This window comes from Mustela nivalis (genome assembly GCF_964662115.1).
Source record: "Mustela nivalis genome assembly, chromosome: X".
Classification (NCBI taxonomy): domain Eukaryota; kingdom Metazoa; phylum Chordata; class Mammalia; order Carnivora; family Mustelidae; genus Mustela; species Mustela nivalis.
Genome location: NC_139040.1, coordinates 122,195,682 through 122,222,878, shown reverse-complemented (window position 1 = coordinate 122,222,878; position 27,197 = coordinate 122,195,682). Strand labels below are relative to the sequence as shown.

The window sequence follows — 27,197 nt, the reverse complement described above, 5'->3', positions numbered from 1 at the left end:
TCAGGAGAACACTTTAAAGATAGAAAGCCTCCAATTCCTGAATGTTCTATGATATATATTTTAATTACTGAATATATATGATATGTATTTTAATTTAACAGTATTTTCTTTTAAAGTTTCTGCCTTTGATATTGGGCTTAGAAAAGACCTTTCCTTCTGTGTACATTTCCTTCTAATATTTGAGAGCATTTGAAATTTTCTCACATTTTCCAAAAAACCAAGATTTGTTTTTGGAATGTGATGTTAAAGAGGAATTTAAAATAACTTAATCTTTTTTCCTTAGGTAGTTAACTAATTAACTTACTTGATATTCCAAATTGTGAAAATTGGAAAAAGGTCTTGAACAGTACTAACAGAAATATGCTAGCCACACCTATAATTTAAAATTATATGGGAATCACATCCAAAAAGTAAAAAGAAGTGGAATTAATTTTCATGATGAATTTTATTTAACCTAACATATTCAAAATATTATCATTTCAATGTGTAATCAACAGCAAAATTATTACTATTTCACATGGTTTGTACCGAATCTTTGAAACACGGTATGCTTTTTTATACTACAGCGCGTCTCAATTCAGCCTAGCCACATTTCAACTGCTCCAAAGCCTCATGTGGCTTGTGGCTTCTGTACCAAATAGCCCAAGATTATAGCAATGTTTCTCAGTCTCACCACTATGACATTTTGGAGTGATAATTCTTTGCAGCATGGCTCTCTTGTGCACAGGAGGATGATTAGCCGCCTCTCTGACCTCCAGCCACTAGATGTCAGTTGCACCCCTCCCTCAGTTGTGGCAACTAAAAATGTCCAAACTTTGCCAAATGTCCCTGGGGGGTTGGGGGAAGGAGCCGGTAGAAGGAAGGACAAAATTGTCCCCAGTTGAGAATCAAAGGGCTAGAAATACTGGGGAGAAAATACATGTTTGGAACAAACCTTAGGAACATTTGAGAGAAAAAATTTTCTTCTTAGAAGCTAATATTAACTATACTCACTGAACCATGACAGAAGTACTTACAACAATTGAAAGTCTATCCAGGTTCCAAGTTCCAAATTCACAAAAAGGAGGAGGAGGAGATAAAGAAAGGCTAGCAGTGGGAAAAGCAGAAGGGCAAGGAGTGGAAAAAAAAAAGAAAAAGAGAGGGCGAGGAGAGGGCTGTGTTTTCTATTATAATCGTCATTCTTATTTGGGGCCCAGACTCACAGAAATAGTATTGACCCAGCATTGAGCCCCTCTTAGTGACAGCATTGACATGTCAGAGAAAAACCTTGAGGCTCTTGACTTTGAAAATAAGCTGATGGATGCTTGGGCTGCAACAGGCATCAAACAGGGTCTGGGGGTTCAGCTAGTTAGGAGACCCCGGTGTTGCTCAAGCCTACAACTGTTTCCTGGGTGCTTGGGTGGCTCTGTTGTTAAGCATCTGCCTTTGGCTCAGGTTGTGGTCCCAGGGTCCTGGGATCGAGCCCACATCAGGCTCCCTGCTCTGTAGGAGTCCTGCTTCTCCTTCTCCCACTCCCCCTTCGTGTGTTCCCTCTCTCGCTGTCAAACAAACAAACAAACAAACAAACAAAATCTTTAGAAGTGTTTCCTTCAAAGAATAGCATTTAATATCAAAAGTGATGAGCAATAGACCCCAACTTCTGGGTGAGCTAATCTCTTCCAACATCTCCCTTATCAACCAGGACCTCAGTAACTGGAACTCTCCATTAACTGTGATGTTTTTAATGTATTCCGCATATGTGTGTGTGTGTGTGTGTGTGTGTGTGTGTGTGTGTGTGTACAAATAACAAGGAAATCAAAATTATAGCAGAGGTTTATTCACAGAAGCAAAGGAAGAAAGGGGAAAGAGGGAGGGAATAAATCAGGAACATCTTAAAATACTTACACTCATCGCAATCTTATTTGCCCAGATTTACATGGGTCTGTATGATGTTCAGAATATTGACCCTTAGATAATTAAAGATCATGAATCTTCAAACATAGATTATTTTCACTCTCCTTCACAGATTTTTAAAGTTTCTTAACAACAAGGGCTAAAAACAAAAAGGCTCTGTGTTGGTTGCCCCTTGGTTAATGGGGAGTTTCCACTCCTCAAGGGTTCCGGTCTATCAGGGACCTACACTAACTGACTTAGCTCATCCAAAGATAGTCAGAGTCTAGTGGTTGGGCATCTACACTAGGTACCCTGGATACAGCAGGCAACAACCGGCTTATTTCCAGGTATCTTCCCCCAGCCAGCTGGGACTACTGGTAGAGCAGGAATCTTTCCAGCAGCTCTGGCAGATGGAGTTCATGGATGGCTTGATGACATGCTCGACCCAAGCACTTCCGGACACACAGGCGGCAGAGCTGAGAAAGAGCCGGTGGGCCTGGGGAAGAAATTAAAATGTGTGAAGCTCCTAGTGGTGGCAGTGGGGGACACGGGGAGACCAGAGAACTGGAAGAGGCTGAAATGTTCTGCCAGCTTAAGAGAGGCTGGATCTGTACATGGATTACAGAGTGACAGAGCAGACACTAATACACACAGGCACCCCAGTTTGCCCGCCCCCCGGGGTGGGGACACATTTAAGCTGACCCTCTAAAGTTCATTGTATTAGTGACACTGAAGACTGAGGCTAAGCAGAGGCAATCCAGGAATGAAGCATGAGGTCTAAAGGGACTGCATTTCATGTCACAGTAGGCAAACTGTGGAAAGAACCCAGATGTCCCTCAGTGGAGGAATGGTTAAAGAAGATGTGGTGTATCCATACAATGGAATGTTACTCAGCCATCCAAAAGAAAGAATCTTGTCATTTCCAACGATGTGGGTGGAACTAGAGGGTATTATGCTTAGGGAAATAAGTCCATCAGAGAAAGACACATACCATATGATTTCACTCATGTGCAATTTAAGAAACAAAACAGATGAACAAAGGGGAAGGGAAAGAAAAATAAAATAAGATGAAACCAGAGAGGAAGGCAAACCATAGAGACTCTTAACTATAAGGAACAAATTGAGGGTCGCTGCAGGGGAGGTGGCGGGGGGATGGGGTAGCTGGGGGATGGGCATTGAGGAGGACACGGGATGTGATGAGCACTGGGTGTTCTATGCAACTGATGAATCACTGAACTCTACCTCTAAAATGAATAATACACTATGTATTAATTAAATTGAATTTCAATGAAAAATTTGAAAAATAAATAAAGGGCAGGCAATCCATTCATGCACTGTACGTGTCAATGAATGTGATAATGCTGGCTGAGGAGAAAACCTGAATAGAGGCCCTCAGCAGGCAGGAGCCTGAGACAGAGCTGCCAAGCGATGGCTAAGTGCCGGGCGGGTAATAGGGCCTGTGTGGTCACAGAGGCCTCCAGGACCTCCTGGCTCAGGCCGCTCACAAGGTGGTGCTGGCTAGGTGCCAAGTCCTACTAGGAGAGGCCCTCCATTTGCGCTGGGCTCCCAGCTCAATAGAGGACCTAGTGAATGGACTCAACTCGCTTAACCCCCATTATGCCCAGGACCGCAGTGTCAAGGAGGTTCATGGAGTCATCACACCCACGGCTTTGAGCGGCTGAAGGAAAGTAATGAGAGCCAAAATATGGTTGAGTAGGTCAAAGGAGATTAAGGTGGAATACTAATTATAGCGAGGTATTTGTCATGGCCCATTATTCCCTGACCTGAATGTACTGGTAAAGATCTCTTCAGGTAGACCTGTGTGGTTAGCAGATGACACAAGGTTGTCCTTGTCAAGAAGATCCTACTGTGCCAGGATCTCGCACCCCATGAGAAATGGCACACTGCATAAGCAAATGACAAGATCACATTTGATTTGATGTTTCCAAGGACCAGCCATGTGATAGAAAGAGTGAATAACTTGCTCTCAGTTAAAATCTTGGGAAGCAAGAATGGAAAGCCTCTCTACCCGTCACCCAACTAAAGCTCCTCTGGAAAACAGTAATGCAGACAGATTGTCCAGTTTGCCTACAGGAGCTCAGATACCAGAGTGACTTCTGACAGAGCTGGTGTTCATCCTTCCGGAGGAAGCCACTGTATTTTTGACAACAGAAGATAGAAGAACCCGCTTAGAAGAAATCTAAATCCTGGACCTGGAAACATTTTTGATGGAAGAAAAGAGGAGATATGACAGGTGCTATAGGACATCTCAGCTGAGACTTGGGAAGGGACCCGGCATTTCCAAACGGGGAGCTGGAAAGGAGGATCATGACTCTTCAAGTGGAGGTTCAACTAAAAGAGTAATCACAAATGATCTAGACTATCTAGATCATCTAGACCAGTGGTACTCCAAGCGAGGCCTCAGACCAGGGGTAGCAACAGCATCACCTGGGAACCCAGTGGGTGTGCCGACTCTAGACCCCAATGCAGACCTCCTGGATCCAAATCTACATTTTAATGAGACACCCCCCCCTTGGTGATTCATACTCACAGCTGACCTCAGGAAGCACGGACCTCAAAAGTATGCCTAGAATTATTGAACTAAGCATTCCACTTGGAAGGTGTTAGAAGACAAGATGATTTCCTAAATGGGAACTGGTGAGTAAAGTAAAAACCGTCTCCCCCAGAAACTGTTTCAGAAGGTTCGGGTTAGGACCGGCACGACATAAGAGTGCGTGTTGAGGTCAGACTGCTGGGCTGGAATCCTAGTTCTTCCGAGGAGTCACACGGCCTTCGGCAAGCCGTTGTCTTCAGATTTCTCTTTTCCCGTCTGGAGCTGGGCTACCACCAGTTACATGAAAGTTTCCCTGCTTTCAAGTTTTCACAACTCAGGGAGATTCATCTTGGTTTCCAATTTAGCTCAGTGCCTGACACATGCATAAAGCTGAATAATTACTATTATTTCTTAAGAGTCTCCCAGGCACACAAATGATCAGGACAGGCTCGGGTGAAGTTCTCTTTCTGGGCGGACTTCGCTTGGCTCACTTCTGAATCTGGAACGCAGCACACTTTAGAGATTTGCCTTCTCTCCTCTGGCATCCATAGCTCCATTAGCTCACGATGGAAATGGGAGCAAGACAATGGAGGGCTCAGAGCCAGGTACTCCCCGAGCTGGAGAAACAGATCAGGCAAGCAACTTGGCTGTCTAGTCCAGCATCTGAAATACACACTCTGTGTCCACCCTAAAGCCTCTAGCTCAAGTACTGCTAATTCCCCCAAATACAGCAAAGCAGACTTCTGGTCTACACAGTTGCGCACATAGACCAGGACAGATGTGGCAGCTCAACCTCCTCATGGTGAAAACCAAGTTCTTGGATTCTTTTCTCCTTATGGAAAATACACAGTGACATACCAGCCATGTATAAAGGCCATTCTGTGATAAGTAAACAGACAAAACCTATAAGATCTCACCCCAGTGACACAAGTGCGACCCGCTGTCTACCACATGCTACTTGCAATCAAATCGAGAGAAGAACAAAGGTTGGGAAGCCTGGAGGTGAGACAGGAAGGAGAGAGAGCCAATGTGCTTATGGAGGAGAAGTGGACACCCAGCCCGTTCCTTACCCTCCCGGAGCAGGAGTGCCTGCTCCACACTGCTGTTGGGAGTGGCCAGATCCAGCGCGCTTTTGCCCTCTGCGTTTCTGCACTTTAGGGGGGCCCCGTAGTCGGCCAGCAGGTGGATGACCTCCGCGCTGGACCGCCTCGCTGCTGCGTGCAGGGGAGTGTCCAGACGTTGGCCGCGGTCCACACTGGCTCCTGAAGAGAGCAGATGACCACAAGCCAGCATAAAATGTTACCATGGGAACACCAAGAGTCAAAAATACAGTAGCTCATGGGCGCCTGGGTGGCTCAGTGGGTTAAGCCGCTGCCTTCGGCTCAGGTCATGATCTCAGGGTCCTGGGATCGAGGCCCGCATCGGGCTCTCTGCTCAGCAGGGAGCCTGCTTCCTCCTCTCTCTCTGCCTGCCTCTCTGCCTGCTTGTGATCTCTCTCTGTCAAATAAATAAATAAAATCTTTAAAAAAAAAAAAATACAGTAGCTCAGATCAAGGCATCTGAATTGTCATGATGTGTTTGACAGATCTTTGAAAATATATGACATATGCCAAGAACCTCAGGTACAGCTACTCAGACTACGTAAAGCTATTTTGATGAGAAAAGTGAAGAAAGGTAATTTTAGTCATTTAGAATACGTTACTTGCTTTCCCGTATGAACTGTGTGACAAGTACAATTAAATATTTGCATCGCCTTTTACAGAGAATTATTATTTTGGTTTTTGGCAAAGGGTAAAGTGAAGTTTCTTTGGTGTTTCTCTTATTCTGGGCTCAAAAAAAAAAAAAGATTTCTGAATTACTACAGGGAGTAGTAACTGATGGGGGATGAAAAAGAGAAAAAAATATCTTAGAGATAAAAATTCTTATTTAAAGGTTCATAGGACAGACTCTACCTTTATGTCAGTAGCTAAGTTTGGAGAACCTTTAACCAAGTAATACTTCAAAACACTCTACCTTTTCCTGGACTCTCAGTTTCTATTATGCCTTTTAGAATTAAAAAGGTTACTAAGGGGGCACAGGGGTGACTCAGTCAGGTAAGCGTCTGACTCTTGATTTCAGCTCAGGTCATGATCTCAGGGTCGTGAGATCGAGCCCTGCGTTGGGCTCCCTGCCCAGCAGGGAATCTGCTTGGGATTCTCTCTCCCCCTCTCTCTGCCCCTCCCCTCATGCTCACTGTCTCTCTCTCTCTCTCTAAAATACATTTTGAAATCTTTTTTAAAAAATAATTTTTTAAAAAATTAAAAGGTTACTAAGGATCTTAGCAGGATTGATCTACAGGAGTCTATGGCAAATGTCTGTTATTTTTGCTATCTGGCATCTTCCTAATAACCACACCTAGATTTCCATCTGGAGAAACATCCCTTGTGATTCCCAATTCATGTGCTTCCAGTGAAACCCAACAACTTCAGTCTAGACTGAAATTTAGGCCTAAGCCAATCAGCGCATTGTACTCCTCTGGCCACCAAGACTGGCTCAGAGACAGGCATGTGACTCCAAAAGATCCAATGAAATAAAATTGTTTTTCCCCACTAGGACATATGGGAAAGAAACTCTAATTCTCTCTTGAAACCACCAAGGACAACCATACCAGGTAAATGGAGCCAATATCAAAGGAAGTAGATACTCATTTCTCTAAAAGTTCTGTGATTTCAAGCATTCGGACATCAAATACTGTCAGGATTTTGTCCAGCCTGACAAGAACGTTGTCTTTAAAGCCCTGGGAAACCAACAAAGAGGTTCCTTTCGTAAAAAAGCTTTCTGGAAGTTACCTAATTCTAGAAGTTTCTTCACACAGTCTACCCTCTGGTAGGTGCAGGCCACATACAGGGGCGTTCCAAGCTGAGGCAGTTCTTGGTCAATGTTAACGTTATTTCCCAGCAGGATCTCCATGCACTCTCTATGACCTGGTGGGGGAAACAAGATAACCTTTCTCAAGTGAGAGAAATATTGACTATTTATAGAACTATAGAATTGCTTATCTGGAATGGGCTTTAGAAATAACCTAGATTTTTTTTTTTAAGCAGAAAAACAAATTGGGGGAGGAAGGGAAATCTTCGGAAACTCCAAAATCAAAACCATTAAAAAGAAAAGCATGCTCATAGCTCCTCACTCAAATTCCCCTTTGCCGCCTTGAGATACCTTCCAACTAGACGAAGGGCTCCAAGGAGCTCAGCTGAAATCACTCTCTACAATGAAGCCAGTTTATAAACAGAGGCTGCAAGGTGCATAGGGGTGAACGACTCATCCTTCTGCCCCTCTGAAAAGCCAGCACTCCGATGCAAGGCCCAGCCCCGATCCTTCTCTGCTACAAATCTCTCACTCTCTGCTTCATCCATGTATGGTCGGCCCTCCTTATTTTGGTTAACCTGGAAGACACCTCTGAGAATAAAAAGCCTTGAATATAGAATATATTTAACTGCACCTTTAAATCCTCAAATATAAGATCTATTTAATTGCGCCTTCCCATCCGGTGGCTAACAAGAAGTATATAGACAAGCGTTGTCTTTGGAGAGGCTGCCCAATGAACAGACTTGATTAATTTGCACCATACGAATGATTTGATCAGGAGCAAATACTTCTGAGGAATTGATGGGCGCTTATAAAGAAGTGGTTCTCTTTGAAGATCTAAGTGTTTTCTTAAAAAACAACTCTTACCATCACTTCACCAGTCTTTTCTTTATAACATAAAAGCAAGCTTCATCTCAAACCTGGCTGATTTGTCAGAAATGCTAAATCAAGTAGAAATATGCATTAAAATGTACAAATTAGGATCCTATGGATCTTATAGATCCAAACTATCTGTTCACATAAGTAAATATTATACTGGGATTATGGCATCAATACATCAAAGTATGGACTCAAACGGACCTAGTCTGTTCGCAGAGGTTTAAAGAATCCAGAAATAATATGTAATCAGTACCTCAAACTGCCTGGGTATCTAATAAACATTTTTAAATAATTCCTGTCCTTTTAATTTTTTCTTTCTTTTTCTTTGCAGAAGAAACTGAGCCTGGTCTGAGTTAAACTCAAGTACTCCCAGGAAGTTTTATAAAATTAACATATAAACGATTAGCACTAATATCACAGTATCTAAAACAATGAATTTGCTCTTCTTTCTTCCATTCTATGGATATTGGTCCCCAACATGCTTGTAGATACAGACCAAAAAATACATAGAGACCCATGAATTGATGTGTTTATGGTAAGTTTGTATATATTTTGTAAGTACGTAGATACCAAACACTCCCAATATAAAACCATCCAAGTACCACAGAATAGCTTCAGTAATTCAAATCATTCCCAATATTAATCCATTTTTCAATATTTGGATGGAAATGCAACTAACAGATGAATCTTTACTTCAAGTCAACATTAAAAAAAATTTTTTAGGGACGCCTGGGTGGCTCAGTTCGTTGAGCAGCTGCCTTCAGCTCAGGTCATGATCCTAGCATCCTGGGATCGAGTCCCACATCGGGCTCCTTGTTCCGTAGGGAGCCCGCTTCTCCCTCTACCACTCTGTCTGCCTGTGCGCTTGCGCTCTCGCTCTCCCTCTCTCTCTGACAAAAAAATAAATAAATAAAATCTTTTAAAAAAAAATTTTTTTTTTAAGACTTTTAGATCATTTCCAAAGTAGACCATCTCCCTTCAACTTAAAGAATGTACTTGGAGTTTGGGAAATGGCCGGCATCAGTTATTCAATCAATAAATGTTTATTAAATATGTCTAAGACATGAAAATCATAGATACATTGAGATTTGGGTCTTTTGTTTCATTTAAATTAATCCACAAAGGGGAAAAGAAAAAGACAAAAAGCCAGACTCAAATTCAGAGAACACACTGCCAGTTGCCAGAGGGGAACGGGGTGGGGGGCTGGGTGAAACAGGTGAGGGGGACGAAGGGTACACGTGGGATGAGCACGGGGTGGGGAATGGGCGTGTTGGATCACTATATTGTACACCTGAAACGAATACAGCACTGTGCATTAACTATACCTCACCTGTTAAAAAATGGGGAAAAAATAAAAGCACAGGAAAAAAAATAATCCACTGCAAAAGAAAATTACCAAGTGACATGTTTAATAACCCAGGGCAAATCTTTCATTATTGCCTTTGGAAATAAAAACTTTCATCCCCAATTAGACCAGCAAAGATCACTGTTCCACGGTGTTCTAACTTCCCCATTTTATTTCTTATCTCAGTGAAAGAGAATAACTCCACCACTGGGTAACAGAAATGTTGCTTTCTCAGTGTGACCTTTGACAAATGGCCTTGGCCTTTCAGTGACATCTTCTTGTTCACGTCTAGGCGATGCATGGAGTTTTTAAAGACCTTCATCTTACTCTCTCCCTCCTTTCAAAAGTAACTGAAAATACAGGCGTCTAGAATCAGCTTCAAGGTTTCTAAAGGCATGCTTTTTAAAGTTGCAACTTTTTTTCAATAACCAATGACCCTGAAGTCAGCAGCTCATCTAGAAAGAGTATGTTGCTTGTTGTGGACAGCTACGTTTAATCTTCCATTAAGAATCCAATCAGCCTTGGCTTTCAGACGCTTTCATAATTTATTTTAGTGGTCGAGGCTTTATGGGCTTTGGGAGATGAGCTGTTCTCTTCTAGTAAAGACAGAGACATTAGCAAAGTACTGCTCATGGAAGTCACCCCTACAGCCCTGACCGGGCCAGCTGCCCCCAAAACACCAGCAAAGAGCTTCCAGAAAGGGCTGCCGAGAGACTGACTCCCCAGGAAATGTGACGTCTGAGACAAAAACCCATTCCCAGGTCCGAAGAAGGGCGGTTGGATGCCCCACCAGAATTTCCAGAAGTTTCGGGCACTCTGAAGTTGCTGCTCTGGGACCCTAAGCCACACACAGCCTACCAGTGATGGTCTGGGCATTTCTTGCACGGTGACACGGTACCGCTGACTCGTGCAGTTTGCAGTGAGCCCACCAATGTGATTTGTGCAACGTGACGGCCCACTTACCTCTCTTCACTGCCTCATGGATGGGTGAGGCCAAGTGCATTTCCGGCTGAGCCTTGGCTCCAAACTCCAGCAGCACGTTGACACACGCAGCACTGCCGCTCCGGCAGGCATTGAATAGGGGCGTGGCTCCGTGCACCGTCACTCCGTTGACCTGATGGTAAGAAAGAGACCCAGAGAATTTGCCAGTTTTCTCTCTCTGTTTCTAAGCGTGTATTCCTGTGCATCTGCCTGGAGGAATGTCCCAGGCTGGTGAGTGAGCGAGGGCCCCCACATCATTACGGTATTACATTTTTTTAGATATACCAGTAGCCTATTAACTACCACCTCTAAGTAATATCCCAAGTGGCAAAATGGGAGAAAGCTTTTCAAATGTATTCAGGGGTATTCCAGAACTTCTAAGGAGCCTTCTAATCATTGAGGAGTTGTCCAGTTTGGTGGTTAAGAACATGGCTTCTGGAATCATTAGCTTGTGTTCAAATCCCAGCACCCTCTCTTCTATCTGTTCAGAGATCTTGGTTGGGAATACTAACTTTCTGTACCTCAGTTTCCTTAAAGGAGGATCATAACAGAATCTACCTCAAGAGGTTATCGGGTGGATCAAGTGAATTACAACATGTTAAACACTTAGAACGTTGCCTCATGCCCAGTAAGCATATAAGAGTTTGCAACAATTTTCTTCACTTTCCACGAATAAGGGTCTGACTCCGCCTCCCAATCAAGAACCAACATGGCAGGAACCAAAAAGGCTGGAGAATCTAGGTCCCCAAATCTGTGCCTGAGGAGATTTTTGTTGCCACAGATTTCCTTACTGGTCTACTAGAATTCGTACGAGCTACATGTGTGGGCAGTGACTCCCAAAGAGATTGTGATCCAGTCAAAGGCACAAAGAAAATAGCCATCAATATGGCATCTCCAGCCACCCTCACTGCTTTCTAGGGGTGTGGGAGGCATCTTTGAGTATCGCAATGGATTGGAATGAACATCAGGGAACCAAGACATTCTGGTGGGGAGGCTCTGACAGGACTGAAATGGAGGACAATGAAGGCTTGATGTCAAAGCGTTTGCCTCAACAACTGAGGATATATGCTTGTGATAATCAGGACCCTAAATTTTCTTGTTTCAGAAATCATAAAAGGGGTGGCTCAGTTGGTTAAGCATCTGATTTTGGCTCAGGTCATGATCCCAGGGTCTTGAGATCAAGCCCCGAGTATGGCTCCCTGTTCAGTCGGTCTGCTTGTCCCTCTCCCGGTGCCCCTCCCCCTACTCATTCTGTCTCTCTCTTTCTCAAATAAATAAATAAATAAAATCTTTTAAAAAAGAAACAATAAAAGATATTTCTCTACAGTGCCAGGATAGCCCCTGTTAAATTGGAAAGTTAAAGAGGAGATGCTAAGGTGGCAGAGACAGGCAAGGACAGGCCAAAATGTGTGTGAATTCATACAGTCTAGGGATTTCTAACCTATTTACATTTACCAAAAAACATTCAGTAGGGCTGGTTTCATTTGATTTGTTTTTATGAGAATCATCCTCTTCTTCATTCTGAAAGTCTTCAAATTTGATTTCCTAAGTTTCTCAGTTCAGTTCAGCAAACATTTATTGAGCACCTATTAGGCACCAGGGTTTCAGAAGCCAAGGCTAGTAAGAAAATCGCTTTAGATCACCCTTAGAAGCAAGACAAAAGAGAGTACAGGCTTCAGAAATATTTCGGCAGGAAAAGGAGCAGGATGTGGGCATTAATTAGTGGGGGAGAGAGAAGACCTAGGCTGAGGCCAGGTTTGGAACATGGAAAACAGGAATGTAGGTCGTCAGGTCTCTGAGGAGGGGCCGTCCCCCAGGGAGGAATATCCTAACCAAAGCTTCGGACGCACTGAGTTTGAGAAAACCACAGGGCTGCCAATTCTGAAGAATTTTCTTCTTCTTTTTTTTTTTTAAAGATTTTATTTACTTATTTGACAGAGAAAGATCACAAGCAGGCAGAGAGGCAGGCAGAGAGAGAGAGAGGAGGAAGCAGGCTCCTGCTGAGCAGAGAGCTCGATGCGGGGCTTGATCCCAGGACCCTGGGATCATGACCTGAGCCGAAGGCAGAAGGTTAACCCACTGAGCCACCCAGGCACCCCTTTGAGGAATTTTCTACTGACTAACCAACTTGCTTTGATTCTTTCTCTCCTTCTGATTTAAATGTTAAAGAATACAATATTTATCGACTCTTCCCTCATAAGATTGCCACAGCCAAGGGACTGTGTCTTACTCTCTTCTTTGTCCTCCACAAAACCTCTCAGTGTTGTACCAGCGCACACTCCTCTACCATCGGATGTTGTCTGCCCTTTTCCACCAACAGAAGGAAAGGGCCCTCTGAGGTGCCTGGGTGGGGCAGTCAGTGAAGCGTCGGACTCTTGGGTTTTGGCTCAGGTCATGATCTCAGGGTCGTGAGATGGCACCGCACGTCAGACTCAGCATGGAGTCTGCTTGGGTTTCTCTCTCTGCCCCTCCGTCCACCCCAAATGAACAGATACATCAATAAATGAATTTTTAAAAAAAATATTTCATTTTTATTGATGTATTTATTTGAGAGCGAGAGAGAGAGCAAGCCCAAGTAGGGGGAGCAGCAGAGGGAGAGAGGGAGAAGCAGGTTTCCTGCTGAGCAGGGAGACTGATGTGGGGCTTGATCCCCAGAACCCCGGGATCATGACCTGAGCTAAAGGCAAACACTTAACCAACTGTGCCACCCAGGCGCCGCTCAATAAATACATCTTAAAGGAAAAAAAAAAAGAAAGGAAGTGGCCCTCACCCAGCCTCACAGTCATCATTACGTGGGATTTGAGTAAGCGGTAACCTAAAGCAGCACTACCTAATAAAAATACGTGCCCGCGATGGCATCCGGAGCAACGCCTTGCCCAAGAAAGACTTTCCTATTGAGTTGTACAGTAGAAACCCAACTGCCACATAAAGTGCTAAAGAAAATCTCCTGAAACATTGCAAACTCCAAACATTGCAGCTCCAGAAACAAAGAACACAGGCACTGAATTTAAAAACCAAAATTAGCCATAAAACGATAGCTGGCAACTAAAGAAACATCCCTGAGATTTTCAGAAGTTTTAATTTTACAATTCTGTTGTGATAGCTCATTACACACAACACCTAAGCCCCTCCTTAGCCTTGAACTGAGGCTGCGGGGTGATGTGTGGCAACGGTGAATCACCATACTGCACACCCGAAACTAGGGTAATGCTGTATGTTAACTACACTAGAGTTAAAAACGACATAAAAATAAAATAAATCTGCAAAACAAGAAGAGAAATAAGGGTAGAATTTTAAAATAAAGTTCATTCTGTTGAATTTTTTTCCATGTATTTTTTTACTAAGAAGCTCACATGGTGATTTTGCTCAATGAAAATAGTGGGTTTAAGGTGTCGCATTAAGAGTGTTTGTTGTTGTTCGTTTAAATTGTGTTCTTTTTCATGTTTCCCGATCCATTTCCCAAGAGCTGTTTTCAACTAACTTCAGTTCCCATTGATCTTTTGAAATTCACCATCGCAATTTTCAGAGCCCCGTGAATTACCTTATCAAACATTCATCCACAGGCACAGACACTAAAGAGGGGAGGGACCCACAGTGTGTCACGGGCTCGGGAATGTGCATGTGGACAGGGCCTGACCTGCCTACACCCCCAGAGGGTGCGCTGTCTGGAAGGCAGCATCTCTGTAGACGCTAGCAGGTGCACCTGGGCAGACAGAGCCGCGGGGTGCGGGGACGTGGGGGGCGGGGGCAGGAGTCAGGGAAGGCGGTACTCACGTGTGCGCCCTTTTCCAATAAGGCTTTCGCGCAGGCTACGTGACCTCCAAGGCACGCCTCGTGGAGCGAAGAGACCCGGTTAATGGTCACGAGGTTCACGTTGACACCCTAGAATTTGGAGAGAAGGGGTTAAAGGCTGCATTAGTAATAGCAATGGCAGCCAGTCCTGGGCCGAAGAGCAGAGTCAAGGAGACAAGCTCCTAGGATCCCAGTGGGGGAAGCACACTGCGGGGGGCCGCAACCCCACAGCGTGGAGGGGTCTCTGCAGTACCAGCATCTAGGGGCCCGGGGGCTTCCCCCAAACTTCACCTCCTTACCCAGTGCCAGCACATCCCCCTCCTCTTCCTGCCACACTCCACCTTCCTCCTCTGGGAGTCCATGTGACGGATGACAAGATCAGCCTAGCTGTTGGTCAACTCTGACTTCATGCCCTGATTTTCACAACTTGGTCCTTACCATCCCCGGCTCCCCCCCCCCCACCCATGACCGCTTTCTGTCTGGGAAATGAGTTAGGTCCCTGCCAGTCCTGCCTAGCCAAGTTCTGCTTCTGATTTCCTGCCTCCTCACCTGCCCACTGAAAGCTTCCAAAACCTACTGCGTGACCCTAAACCCCAACCCCACACCTAAGTTCCCACCGACTCCTGCCAGACTGCCCTCGGTGCCCACAACTGCTGCCCTCGGTGCCCACAACTGCCCACGACTCCTGCTCCCTTCATCTTAGGACCTCTCTATGCCTCCTTGGTCCTGTCCCCGCTCGTGTCCTGAATATGCTGTCATTACACTAGAGCAGTGTTATAGATTTCAAATTAGGTAATTATTACAATTAGAAAAATCTCGTCCTTTTCCTAGATAGGATTTCCTTTTAAGAAAATAAGAAAAACAGGCTCATCCACAAGGTGGCAGAAGCGCACTAGAAAAGAAAAACTTGCATCCTTGGCAAGGTGTTAAGAATCCTTGCATTTGTGCATAAGTAACACCCAGATGCGCCTGAAAGACCATCTAGAGTGAATCCCCTCCACTGTGCATGAGAAAATGGAGAGGCAGAAAGTTCAAATTATTCGTAAAACTCAAGCTTCCCAGGGGTTGATGATAGCCAGATGACTCTGAAAGTCAGGAGCTCCTGATGCCTGGTTTAATGCTTTTCTCCACCCCACTGTACGTGAAAAATAGTAAAAAATAAAATAGAATAATACATTTTGCACTAGGGTGTAAGTGTGAAGAATTGGGCATGCGCAGTGAAAAAGTTGAACTTCCCTCTGAAGAACACTCCTCATACATTTAAGCACACTGGTTTACAGAAACCAACATGCTTATCAAGTATAGTTAAAAATAGAGAGAGGTGGGGCTGCCTGGGTGGCTCAGTGGGTTAAGCCTCTGCCTTCAGCTCAGGTCATGATCTCAGGGTCCTGGGATCAAGTCCCACATCTGGCTCTGCTAGGCAGGGAGCCTGCTTCCTCCATGCTCGCTCGCTCTCTGTCTCTCTCTCTCTCTCTCTGCTTGCCTCTCTGCCTACTTGCGATCTCTCTCTGTCAAATAAATAAAATCTTTTAAAAAAAATAGAGAGAGGCACCTGGGTGGTTCAGTTGGTTAAATGACTGCCTTTGGCTCAGATCATGAGCCTGGAGTCTTGGGACTGAGCTCTGCATCGGGATCCCTGATTCAGCAGGGAGTCTGCTTCTCCCTCTGACTGTCTCCCCCTCATGCTGTCCTCTCTCTCAAATAAATAAGTAAAATCTTTAAAAAAAAATAAAATAAAAATGAAGAAGTACTAAAGGCAATGTGGGATCCTGGATTGGAGCCAGAGACAGAAAAAGGTGTAATTAAGTGTCTGACTCTCGATTTCAGCTCAGGTCTTGATCTCAACTTCATGAGACCAAGCCCCACGCTGGGCTCCATGCAGGGTGTGGAGCCTACTTAAAAAAAATACTAATAAAAGTTTTGAGGAGGGCCGAGAGGGAGGAGGTGGATGCAAGACTTTTCACCTTTAAGTATCACTTTAATTTTCAAACTATGGGAATGTATTACATATTAAAAATAATCAGATCAAATTTTAAGTGCTTAAAAATAAATGAGCAAGTGATAAAAATAACATACAAAATCCACTTGATCATTATTGGCAGTACTGTTTTCCTTTTGCCTCTACTTCCTTAAGAAGTAACCCAGCTCATAAAAGAGGAAGTAAAAAAAAAGTGTGTGCACGTGCATATGTGTGTGTACACGTGCATGCACATGTGCACACACACACAACTGCGTACCCAACTGCTTAAATTCAAAATGATAAGGAAGCCAGGTTCGGTGGTAGCTAGAATGTATAAAGAAGATATGATACATCACCTCCTCTATACACATGCAGAGTCTAAAACAAACAAAGTCAATGGAGCATATATACTTTTGTTCATTCATTTTACAAATATTTCCTAAGCCGTTATTCATTGTTCAAGGTGCTAGGAGATACACTCATCAATAAAAACAAAGTAGACTTAATAACTAAGACTTTAACAAATCTTCCAAAGGATTTCATAAATCTACGTCAACCTATTGTAATGTTTGCTCTGGAGCTGCAATCTCCATCACTCTGGAGATTAGGTTATACTAGGACCTGCTTAGGCACTGTCTCGTGCTCTCTCTGGGGGAAGCCAGCTGCCATTTCATGGCACAGCCCTGTGGAGAGGCCCTCATGGCAAGGAGTTGAAGCCAGTCCACAAGTACATGAGTGAGGTTGGAAGCAGATCTTCCACCACCAAGCTGGGAGGTGACTGCAGCCCTGGCTGGTACTTGGCTGCCCGTAAGAGACTCGGAGCCACAACCATCTGGCCAGGCCACTCCGTAGCCCACAGCAGGTTCGAGAATCTATGCTCCTTGTTTTCAGCCACTGTGTTTTTGAGGTCATTTGTTATGTGGTAATAGCTGACGAATGCAAGTTCAGGGCCATTGTTACTCATGCAGGCTGGGAGAGTATATAGGGAGTTAATGCAAGGAAAATTTGAGGGCATCTGTTGTCCCCGTCACAGGGAAACTGCCTCTGGGGTCAAGGCAGGCCCAGAAGGGGAGGGAGTGATACGTACACCTAGACTGGCCATGCGGGCCACCAGATGGGGCGAGCAAGACTTCTGCCACAGCCAAAGCTCCGGAAGCACAACAGCAATTATAGCGGAAGCACAAAGGAACACGTCTGTGGTTTACTTACTTGTGCAATTAGAGTTTTAAGGGCCAGCAAACGCCCCTGGGCCGCAGCTTCATGAAGAGGGGATCGATCAGCCCAACAGTCTGAAACACAAATCAAGCAAAAGTCAAGGTCTGGAGTCTTCTTCTGGCTGTTCCAGCCTGCAGCCCACCCACCATGGGAGAGGGCCTGGTATGACAGTGGAAGCTAGACCATCAGGCTCTCTCATCAGCTGCTTTCAGGGTAACACACCAGTGAGTGTACAGCCCATTGGTCTAGTGGTGTGTGCAGACAGGGAGCACAGAGAAGCTTTCTCACTCTTTGGGGAGCTGTTTTAACAAGCAATAGATTTACTTCGAATACATTTTACCCCAGGCCTGGATCTGATAGCTCCAAATAAGGCAAATGATGGGCAAAGCTACTCCCTGAGCCTCCCTGCTTTCATCCTGCCCCCACCTCCCACCCTCACCTCTACCCTGAAAACCCAACAGCGTGTACCGATGGAGGCTGGATGATCAGGGGAAATGGGTTGGTTCTCTATGCTCAAGGTAATTGTCTCGGTTCATTTTGGTACCACGGCATATCTATTACCATGATGCAGAATAGGTATGGTTTTTCAGACGACACATCTTCCAAAATTTCCTTTGCGCAGCTGAGCGGGATTGCTGAACATGGAGCCTGTGGGGCCACACTGCCTGGGGTCAAATCTGACCTCAACCCCTTTCTGCCAAGAGGGGCAAGTTAACTAAAATTATTTCGACCTCAATTTCGTGATCTGTAAAGTGGCGGGGGGGGGGGGTGTCTAGTAATTTGGTCTTTAGCAAGTGCTTTGGTCTCTAAGTAGGCCAGTAAAACACATCCATAATGTTAGGTACTCAAGCAACTTATGATTAATAAGTACACATGGTAGGGCGAGTATTTTTTACCCTGTAATCGTTTGTTAGTAAACAAGACTAACCAGCTTCAAGGGGCATTTAACAAGTAACCCTCTTTAAACATGCCAAAGGGCAATCATTTGTTTGGGACAAACACCTGTTCCAGTTTGTAAAATTTCAAACATAATTGTGCTCTTCATTCACTGGATAGCACGTGACATAATTTGGATTTCACACGAAGGGTCCATCTTATCAACCTTTTCTAGGGGATCCTGATGGTGCCAAGAATTTGGGTTTTCCTATACCTGCAACCTTGGCAAACACAACCCCACCAAAGATGGGATTATGTAAGTATGAAATGGCTCGAGGCCACAAGGACACAGTGAACTTCTCCAACAGATGAGAACCAGGGCCATAAACATTTCATTAGGCCCCCTAATATTGCAATTTCATTTTTAGCTTCTCTTACCCTTGGGTGAGAAAAGGGTATGAAAAGACGGAAGGCTAGAATGAACTCTACAGGGTTGGATTGAAATTGGACTAGTTAGTACAAAAATGTGATTTTCAACATAGGTGTATTTATGTTTCTATTCATATTATTTTAACAAGGTTTTGGAGAAATGGGTGATTCCAGGGCTGGGCCAGGAAAAATTAAGATGGGCCTCGAACACCTTGCCAGAAATATAGTGAATGATGGGCCATGTCAAGAAGATACGGAAGCTGGCTTGCAGGGGCTTCCACTGGTCAAACATGAAATGACCTAAGCATTGAAATAAAAAAATGGTAGTAGGAGATTATACCCTATCAAATAAAATAGGAATCTCTAGGTCCTTGCTGATATAAATTAATATATAAATAGCCAGGCGGGAGCTCTACCTCACAGTAGAACACCTGCTTGGAAATGGAGAAGAAATTGTCGCATCTGACTTGAGTTATTTCCTCACAAAATAATTATTAGCTATAAAGGAAATATGGGCCATTTTATGGGGAACAAAATTATAGACCCACTCTACACAGGGGATCAAAGTTAACATCAGAAGTGATGGGACAGATCAGTGATGGGAACCATGGGATGGAATGTGAGGGGCGACCTCATGTACTCTGGAAGGAAATGCAACGAAGAAAACACCATAGCTTGTGCAATATTCCTGCTCGAGATGTATAACCCAAACCCAACCCGAGGACACTGTGAACCAACTGACTGAGGGGTGTTTTGAAAAGTAAGTGGCCTGTAACCAGTTCAAGGAGGGGCTGCGGAAAGACTGCACAGGGCAGAAGGCTGATGAGACAATATTAGGACAGTTGAGTACATAGGAATGGGGTCTCTAGGCAAAGAGGAGTAGGAATTCTTTGTTCCACTCTTGTAACTTTCCTGTCACTTTGAAATTAGTTCCAAAATTAAAAAGTGTATGTGTGTGTGTAAATTGGAATGAACTTATATACAAGCTTACCTATATACACATATAATCACTGATGTTTTCATATTCCTGATACAAATGGGGGATGTTTTTATAAGAAAAATGGATAAAAATTTTAACGTGGAAAAAATCTTGTGCTTGTATTTTCATGTGTTCCTGAGTCCGTTAAAAGCTGATGGAATATTTTTAAATCTCTTCTGACATTTATAAGTTGCATAAGCTGAGAATAATGAGATAATGAATGCACATAGTCCTTAATGAGTCAGCCTTGGTTTTCTTCTAATACATCTCTACCGCATTCAACATGATCTGTGTATCAGACACGTTGCCCTCTTGCCTAATCGCTCTTGGAAAGGACCACGGGCGCTGGAGTTGGAAGGACAGTCTTCATCCGCGGATGGCAACTCAGCACCCTGACCAATATAAGAAGGGAATCCACAGCCATGGCTTGGTTATTCTTTTGTTCCAAGACAAGCCAGTCTTGCTATTAGGAAATTAGGATACTAGCATGAATTGGATTTATTATTTTTAAAACTTACCTCCAGGTAGGCTGTGGTGTCCCCTTTCCTTCTGAGAAGCAGGAACCTTAACCACATCCTCTTCCTATTTCTGGTAACGTCTGTGACTCACCAGTCCCATAAGACCCACTGCTGCTCAAAACCTCATATTGAGTGAAGGAAACCAGACACAAAACGGCATGCGCTGTGCCGTCCCTTTCTGTAATGTACGAAAGGGGCCCCAACTCACCTGGGGTGTTAGGAGTCAGAAGGCCCCCAAGGAGGGGCGGGGGCCGCCTGGAAGAGGAAAAGAGGGGCCGGACCGATTACCTGCGGCTTCGGGCTCGCGGGAGCTGACACCTGGGCACGGTCACCTTGTGAAAATTCAGGTAGATGTTCGCTTAGAATTGGTGCCCGTGTCTGTATTTACAAAGCACTTCAGCAAGATTTTCAAACTAGCCTGCGGGTCAGTCCACTTTCAGACTGTCACTTCTGCTCCTCGGCCTTCTCCCAGCCCAGGGGACGGCCCTCTCTGCTGCCCCAGCGGCTGCGGATGGGAGAGCGTTCTCATGTGTCCCAGCGTCCTTCCTCTGGGTGGCAGGTCCTCCCGAGCCGGGGCGGGGGCGGGGGGGTGGCAAAAAGAGAGGGAAGACGTCTCCCTGGGTCCCTGGATGAGGCGGCGGGCTTGCGGCCTCCACTGCACGTCTCATTCCTGGTCTGCAGGCTCGCCCTTCCTGCCGAGGCTCACTTCCAGGCCCCTTTGCTATGTCTCAGCTTTGGGCCACCTCTCCTAGTGTCCCCTGTCAATGCAGCACCCTCTGACACCCCCGACTCCCACGCCATGCCTCTGACGTCATGGGAAGCCTGCCATCTTCCATTGCACCACGACAGCAGGAACAGGGAGCCGTCCTGGGCTTGTCTCTCAGCACAGGACTGCTCTCGGCTACTCTTTTCCCGCAGGCCAGGCCCCGGGGGACAGCCAGACCCAGGGGCCATCAAGGCCCAGCGGGCAGCTCAGTTAACTGCCTGACTTCCACCTTGAGAGGGAAATACCCAACTCCCCTCCTGCCAGAGGCCTCTTATCTCAACTTGGATTCTTCTGGAGCCCCAGCCCTTGGCCTTCCAGAGACCAGGGAAGGAAGAGCCTGGCTTCACAATGGGAAAGACCCCCCCCCCCCAAAATGCACGCCAACCCATTTGCCCCAGAGGAAGAGATCTCACTTGCAGCAAGTGGCCGGAAAAGAACCGAATTTCAAGGTTTGGGGACCAAGGACACCCCCTGCTCTGGTGTTCAGAACACTGGTTTTAATTCCCGCTTAACCTGAGGCCCATTTATTGGCCCAGGATGCTTAGCTCCATCCACCATCTCCTGATACACAGCATGAAATAAACCCATTCCTGTCACCAGAAGTGCGGAACTCATTTTTGCTTCCCAACTGGGAAAAGGACTCTCAAGGAAATCTCCTTTCCTGTCACATTGTTTTCCAACACTCGCTTCAAAGGACCTCGAGTTTTCACACAAAACCCTTTCTGGCAACTCTGCCATGGTGGGCTCTCCTGTCTCCCTCTTTTTATTCCCAACACGCAGTCTCTCACTCGTATCGTTCTTGTTTTGCAAATTGGCGCTAATTGTGAGAAATTAAGGATCAAAGTTTTTTGGCAGCTAGGGAGTTTTTCCATTCCTTTCAGGAAATATCAACTAAGCTCTCCAAATAAATGAATGCCTAAGTAGAAATCAGCCATTCTCTTCTAAGGCAGCCTATTTTTAGTCCCTTGGCAGACTGCCTGGGTCACAGGATTGCAAGCACGTTAGGAAGATAGTTTACGGGACAAATATGTTTACTTGTTCCTGATGAGGTGTATGGAAAATGTTCAAGTACTTTTTCATTCCCCCTCTTTGACTTTTTCTCAGAATATGATTTATATCTCTAGTTCTCAGAATCTTGGAGTAACAGTTTCATGACAACTTCTAAAACCACAAATTTCAATCACAAAATCGGTTCCGAAGGAATACAGTTGTCTGAGTGCCAAGTATTCAAGATAAAACCCATTATGACTATTTAAAAAATATTTTTTTGCAATTCTCCCCTTCCTAATTCCAACAAGTATTTAAATTACTGGTTTGCTATTTTTAAAGAACCACCTAACGGGTTATCATCTCTGGTGCACATGGAAAAATCTTTATTCTCTTTATTCAAGTTCCAAAATCATATGAAGCAATATCTTCTCTTGTAGCATCTATCAAATAAAAATTTTAAAAGGAATCTCAATTCTGAGCCAAAATATACACAAGAACCTGGCAGAGTTAATGGTATTTCAAGTCAAACAAAGATAACTGGCAAAAACCCATATTATAAATAACTTCCTGGGATACCTAAAATATAATAAAATGGAGTTAAAATGCGTACGCTCTAGAATACACGGTTCTAGTCAGGAGACACACCGTGGTCAACGAACATCTTTCTGTAGGCTGTTAGAAAGAAGGTGCCCTTGAGCCCATCAGGAGCAGGGGAGCTGACCTAGAGGTGACAGGGGGTGTGAGAGAGCCCCTGCTGAGGACAGGTTGTCGAAATTTGGAAAGGCCAGGAGACTCCTGTGAGAGGTCACTCTGCGGAGGATGGCTAGGCCAAGGTTTGGGAGGACAACCAGCAAAACTCAACAGGGTAGAAAGCTAAATAAAGGATGAGGCAAGAATGGGCCAAAAGCAGGAAAAACCTGTTGGAAGGGGAAGGACAGGAAAAAGGAGTCAGGACGTTGAGTCAGACAGAGGCGTGGCCATCAAGTCAAGGTGAGTCTTTTCTGAATTTAGAACAAGGACAGTTGATTCTAAGTGTTAACACTTAGACTAGAACTAATCTTTTAGATATGGTTTAGCATAAATTCTTTTTTTTTTAAGATTTTATTTGACAGACAGAGATCACCAGAGGAAGGGAAGCAGGCTCCCTGCCGAGCAGAGAGCCCGATGCTGGGCTCGATTCCACGACCCTGGGACCATGACCTGAGCCGAAGGCAGAGGCTTAACCCACTGAGCCACCCAGGTGCCCCAAGTTTAGCATAAATTAAAAAAAAAAAAAGAGTACAATAGTTCCACAATCTCTTATCTGCAATTGTAAAATCACCCAAATTCTGGAAAACCAAGATTTTCCTCAAGTTTGATACAAACTCCCTTGGCAGCAAAACATGGTAAGGACTCAGGTTAAGCAATTTATTCTCTTTCATTTGTATTTCCACTTAGTGTCAAATATCAAATATAATTCAGAAATAGAAATACGAAAAAGTCTGACGACGGGAGTGCTGTGTGATAGACGTTATACACACCGTGAGATCTTTCCAGTAGCCCCAAAACTCCTGAATCTTGAACCATGTCTGGCCCAAGGGTGGTAAAAACAGATGATCAACCTGTAGCTATTTTTATATCTTCATCAAGTTTGATGACCAAGCCCTGGACTAAAAAGAGCTTCAATTCTGGCCAAATTAGCAAAGGCAGAAAAATCATATACCACATCTGTCACGAGAAAGTGCCTGCAGGAATCTCTAGGGGCTGAAGGTGGGATCCAGTGATTCATCTGGTGCTCAAGCTGCAGCACCCAGAGCCAATGACAATGTTTTAAACTTAACTACGTATGTATATATAATTGGCCAATTACACAAAGAAGCCCCCCAAAATTAAAAAAAAAAAAAAAAACCAGCCAGCCACAGTTCACCTCAAGTCTGGTAAGTTATCTACAAATGCAGTAGTTTAAGCCACAAAGACATATGGAACCCTTAAGTCCAGAATATGAGAGTTGAAAAAGAAAACTCCGCGTTTTGCAGTCCGAGAAATGATATTTAATGAGGGACATGTTTCTAGGTGTAGCTTCCAAAAGAAAGTGTGCCAGCAGCTATGACAGGCTAAACTCTGTCCTGGCTTAGTTTTTATCTCCCTCCCCTTGTTTTTGACAGTTCTAATGATAGTTTACAGGAACATAATATACTATCGGAATCAAAAAATTTAACCTTGGACTGAGACTTTTCTCAGTCAATTAGCTAGCTTACTGATTAAAGGTCACATATTTTCCCAACCGACATTTGCCTTAACCGTGAGCGGTAAAGAGAATTTCAGGTTTGAGCTGAAGACTGGCACAAAATTTTGTTCTTTAATACATTTAGCTTTAAGTATATAGCAACTGACTCCCTAACAGTGTCAAAAGAAAAAAAAAAAAAACACTGTTTCTGGCATGCTGCTGCCTACATTCTTATAGAAAGCCTTATTTACCACATCTGGATATACTGTCTATTATACATATGTGGGGAGGGTGCCTGTGTGCATTCAGATACACACACAGTCACCCACCCACACATATATGTATACATAGAAAGGAAATTAAACTGAGAAATTGACATGTACTATTCCCCCCATCCGCCTCATTGATGATAATTAAGACACACATTTTTGATTTTATAATGCCATGCTACTTCCAAATTAAATGGAATATTATCCATTTAATGACCAAATGAGGACAGCTGGGCTAAAGAATGAATGAGCTCTACTTAAGAGATCTGTATTATGGCTCCAGACCTAAATCCAAACCATGTTTTTACATGGGTTTTGACTACTATCGAAACTTTTTAAGAGTGTGCTTAATTCAGCATGACAAAGACAGAAACAATGCAGGTGAACAACAGGACAAAATATTCTTAACACGTTCCTGTCAATATTTTGTTGCACTTTACCTCATTTAAACCGTAAGGAGGATCAATCTACAAAAACATCCATTCTGTGTGACCGAAGCTTTCAGAAAGCCCCTGCCCACATTTACATATGAAATTAGAAAATAGATTTCCAGATCACACTTAACTTGAAATGAAAGAGAAACTTTTAAAAAACCAGTCTAAGCAACATACCTCCCTGAAATGTGTGACAAATGTAATCCCCAAAAGAAACCTCCTTCCACATCCCCGGCCTTCTGACACTTCCTGAAACGTCAAGATTCTCCTCATATCCCCCAGGGAACTGAAGCATTCTGAGGCTTTGAGTCTTTGGAGGTCTTATTTGGGGGGGTGGGGGGATGAGACTGCCGTCAGCTAGTGTCTTCAAAGTTGTCTACTGTATTGGAATCACATCGCACAGGTCTATTTTGAAAGAGAATCCCGGGTGCAAATTGACATGTATACTAGATCAAGAATGACGTCATCCTGGAATCCCTATGAACACTAAGGATAGAAAGGGAAATTGTGAACTCTGTTCACAAATAAATACTCCTCTATCAAGTGACCACTCCAGCAGTGACAGTTATCCAATTCATTTACTTTTGTAGCAATTCACTCCAATTAAGGTGAATCATTTCTTGAGAGAACTGGAGACTAAATCCTACAGAGCATGAGACTTAAAATGTTTTTCCCGAATGCTGGCATTTCATATTAGGAAACCTTTGTTTGCAGGGCTTTGCACAGTGCCGTGTATAAACGGGTTTAGCGCAGGGTTTTTTCCTGACAGCGACAAATAGCTAATGGATTCGAATTGCAAGTGACAACACAAAAATATATATAGCATGGCACATTTGCTGCTTTAAATCAGATTTCCTGGTCATTCTATTTCTGGAGGAAACTTAGTCTTGTTAGAATGCATTGTTAAAGTTTGCTTAAAAATATTAAAGAAAATAATCCCATGTAAGTCATTCTCTAGGTTAGTAGCAATGAGGTTTCTCCACATACTCTAAGAAAGCCACTAACCTATTTACTTAAATAATAACCCCTAGAAGAACTACAAACTTGCAAAAAATAAAGCTGAGAAATCCTTCAAATTGGTGCAGTCAACATCACTTGCTACTTTAAATAATAATTCTTAATACTACCCACACAAAGCCAAAGTATAATAAAATCTGCCCTCTAGAAATACTATTCACATGAACTATCCAGGAGAGTTTTTTCTTTTCTTTCTTTTTTTTTTTTTAAGTTTTAGGAGCAAACCCGGGTATTTTTACCTGAAATTCCACCATAGATCTCTTCTGCTATCCTAGCCGCTTCTTTTCTATTTCCTTTGACGATATAGAAATGAGTCAGGAGAGCCAAACAAACTTTAATTAAAAGTTTGAAGAAAAAAAAGGTAGCAAACATTGTAATAAAAATGTTTTTAAAGCCATAGGAAACAGGACCGTCTTCCATTTTGGCTCACCCTCTGTATAGGTTCTTGGTACGGCAAAATCTCACTGAGTTATAATTGGTATCATATGACATCTATTTTCAACTTTCTAGCCCTTGCTGCTCCTGTTACTGAGAACTCACTCATACATTCTAAGCTCACTGTGATTTGGCGGCTGCTGCAGCGCTGACTTCCACGGCAATGGGAAATGAACTCAAGAAACTTCCTTTCTGACCCGCATTCCTCAGTGCTATTTAACACACCGGATTCACGGCTGGATCTGTTCTGTTCCTAAATCCCAGGTACAAGGAAGGCAGCGTTGGAGAGAGTAAACAAACTGGGGCGGGGCGGGGGGAGTGAGTTATCTGAAGGGGGAAGAATTGGCCCCAGACCATTTCGTTTTCTCTTCCTCCTGAGGTTTTGGGGAGAGAATGCCCCAATCTAAACTATGACCAGTTAAACAAGATCATTTACTCTAAGGCAGTATTTAGTCAAGGGCTCATCCTGGATGCCTCTCCAAGTGGTTGTGTCACATCGAAAGCATTAGACCACTTGCTCTAATGGTCTCATCCGTGACAAGGTCTGCTAGCAAAGCCCATTGTTCATTTCCCAGTTCAAGTATTAGAAAAGATGGCGCCTCGGACTGGAATATGGGCGCTTTCCTTGACCATGGAAGAGTTACAGTGAAATAAAGAAGATGCCTTATGTTCTGAGTGAATTACCCAAAGATTCTACATCTCAATACCTTCCCACATTGGACAGTATTCTCTTACAACCCTAACCCTTCAACATATGTCGGTGGGCCAATACAAGGGAAATCGGCTTGCTGTTCATTTCCCTCACCTACAAAAATTAGATGAGGAAAATCCAG

At 44.0% G+C, this 27,197-nt stretch overlaps 1 protein-coding gene and 1 long non-coding RNA gene across 3 annotated transcripts; one reads left to right on the top strand and one right to left on the bottom strand.

Moving 5' to 3' along the window:
* Positions 1-1,794: 1,794 nt before the first annotated feature.
* Positions 1,795-26,556, bottom strand: ASB11 (ankyrin repeat and SOCS box containing 11). 2 transcript variants are annotated; one of them, XM_082717049.1, is made up of 7 exons: positions 26,169-26,556; positions 17,440-17,519; positions 14,253-14,360; positions 10,461-10,611; positions 7,255-7,389; positions 5,497-5,688; positions 1,795-2,368 (listed from the first exon to the last, which is right to left on the bottom strand). In XM_082717049.1, the coding sequence occupies exons 1-7, from the start codon at positions 26,347-26,349 to the stop codon at positions 2,244-2,246; spliced, it is 972 nt and encodes a 323-aa protein (XP_082573175.1). In that variant the 5' UTR covers positions 26,350-26,556; the 3' UTR covers positions 1,795-2,243. The 2 variants fall into 2 exon arrangements, with proteins under 2 accessions (XP_082573175.1, XP_082573176.1); XM_082717050.1 differs by lacking the exon at positions 26,169-26,556 and adding an exon at positions 25,090-25,354.
* On the top strand, positions 17,526-22,630 carry LOC309856206. The gene is made up of 3 exons (XR_014307095.1): positions 17,526-17,658; positions 17,791-17,963; positions 18,557-22,630. It is a non-coding gene; the product is annotated as an uncharacterized lncRNA (long non-coding RNA).
* Positions 26,557-27,197: the final 641 nt, after the last annotated feature.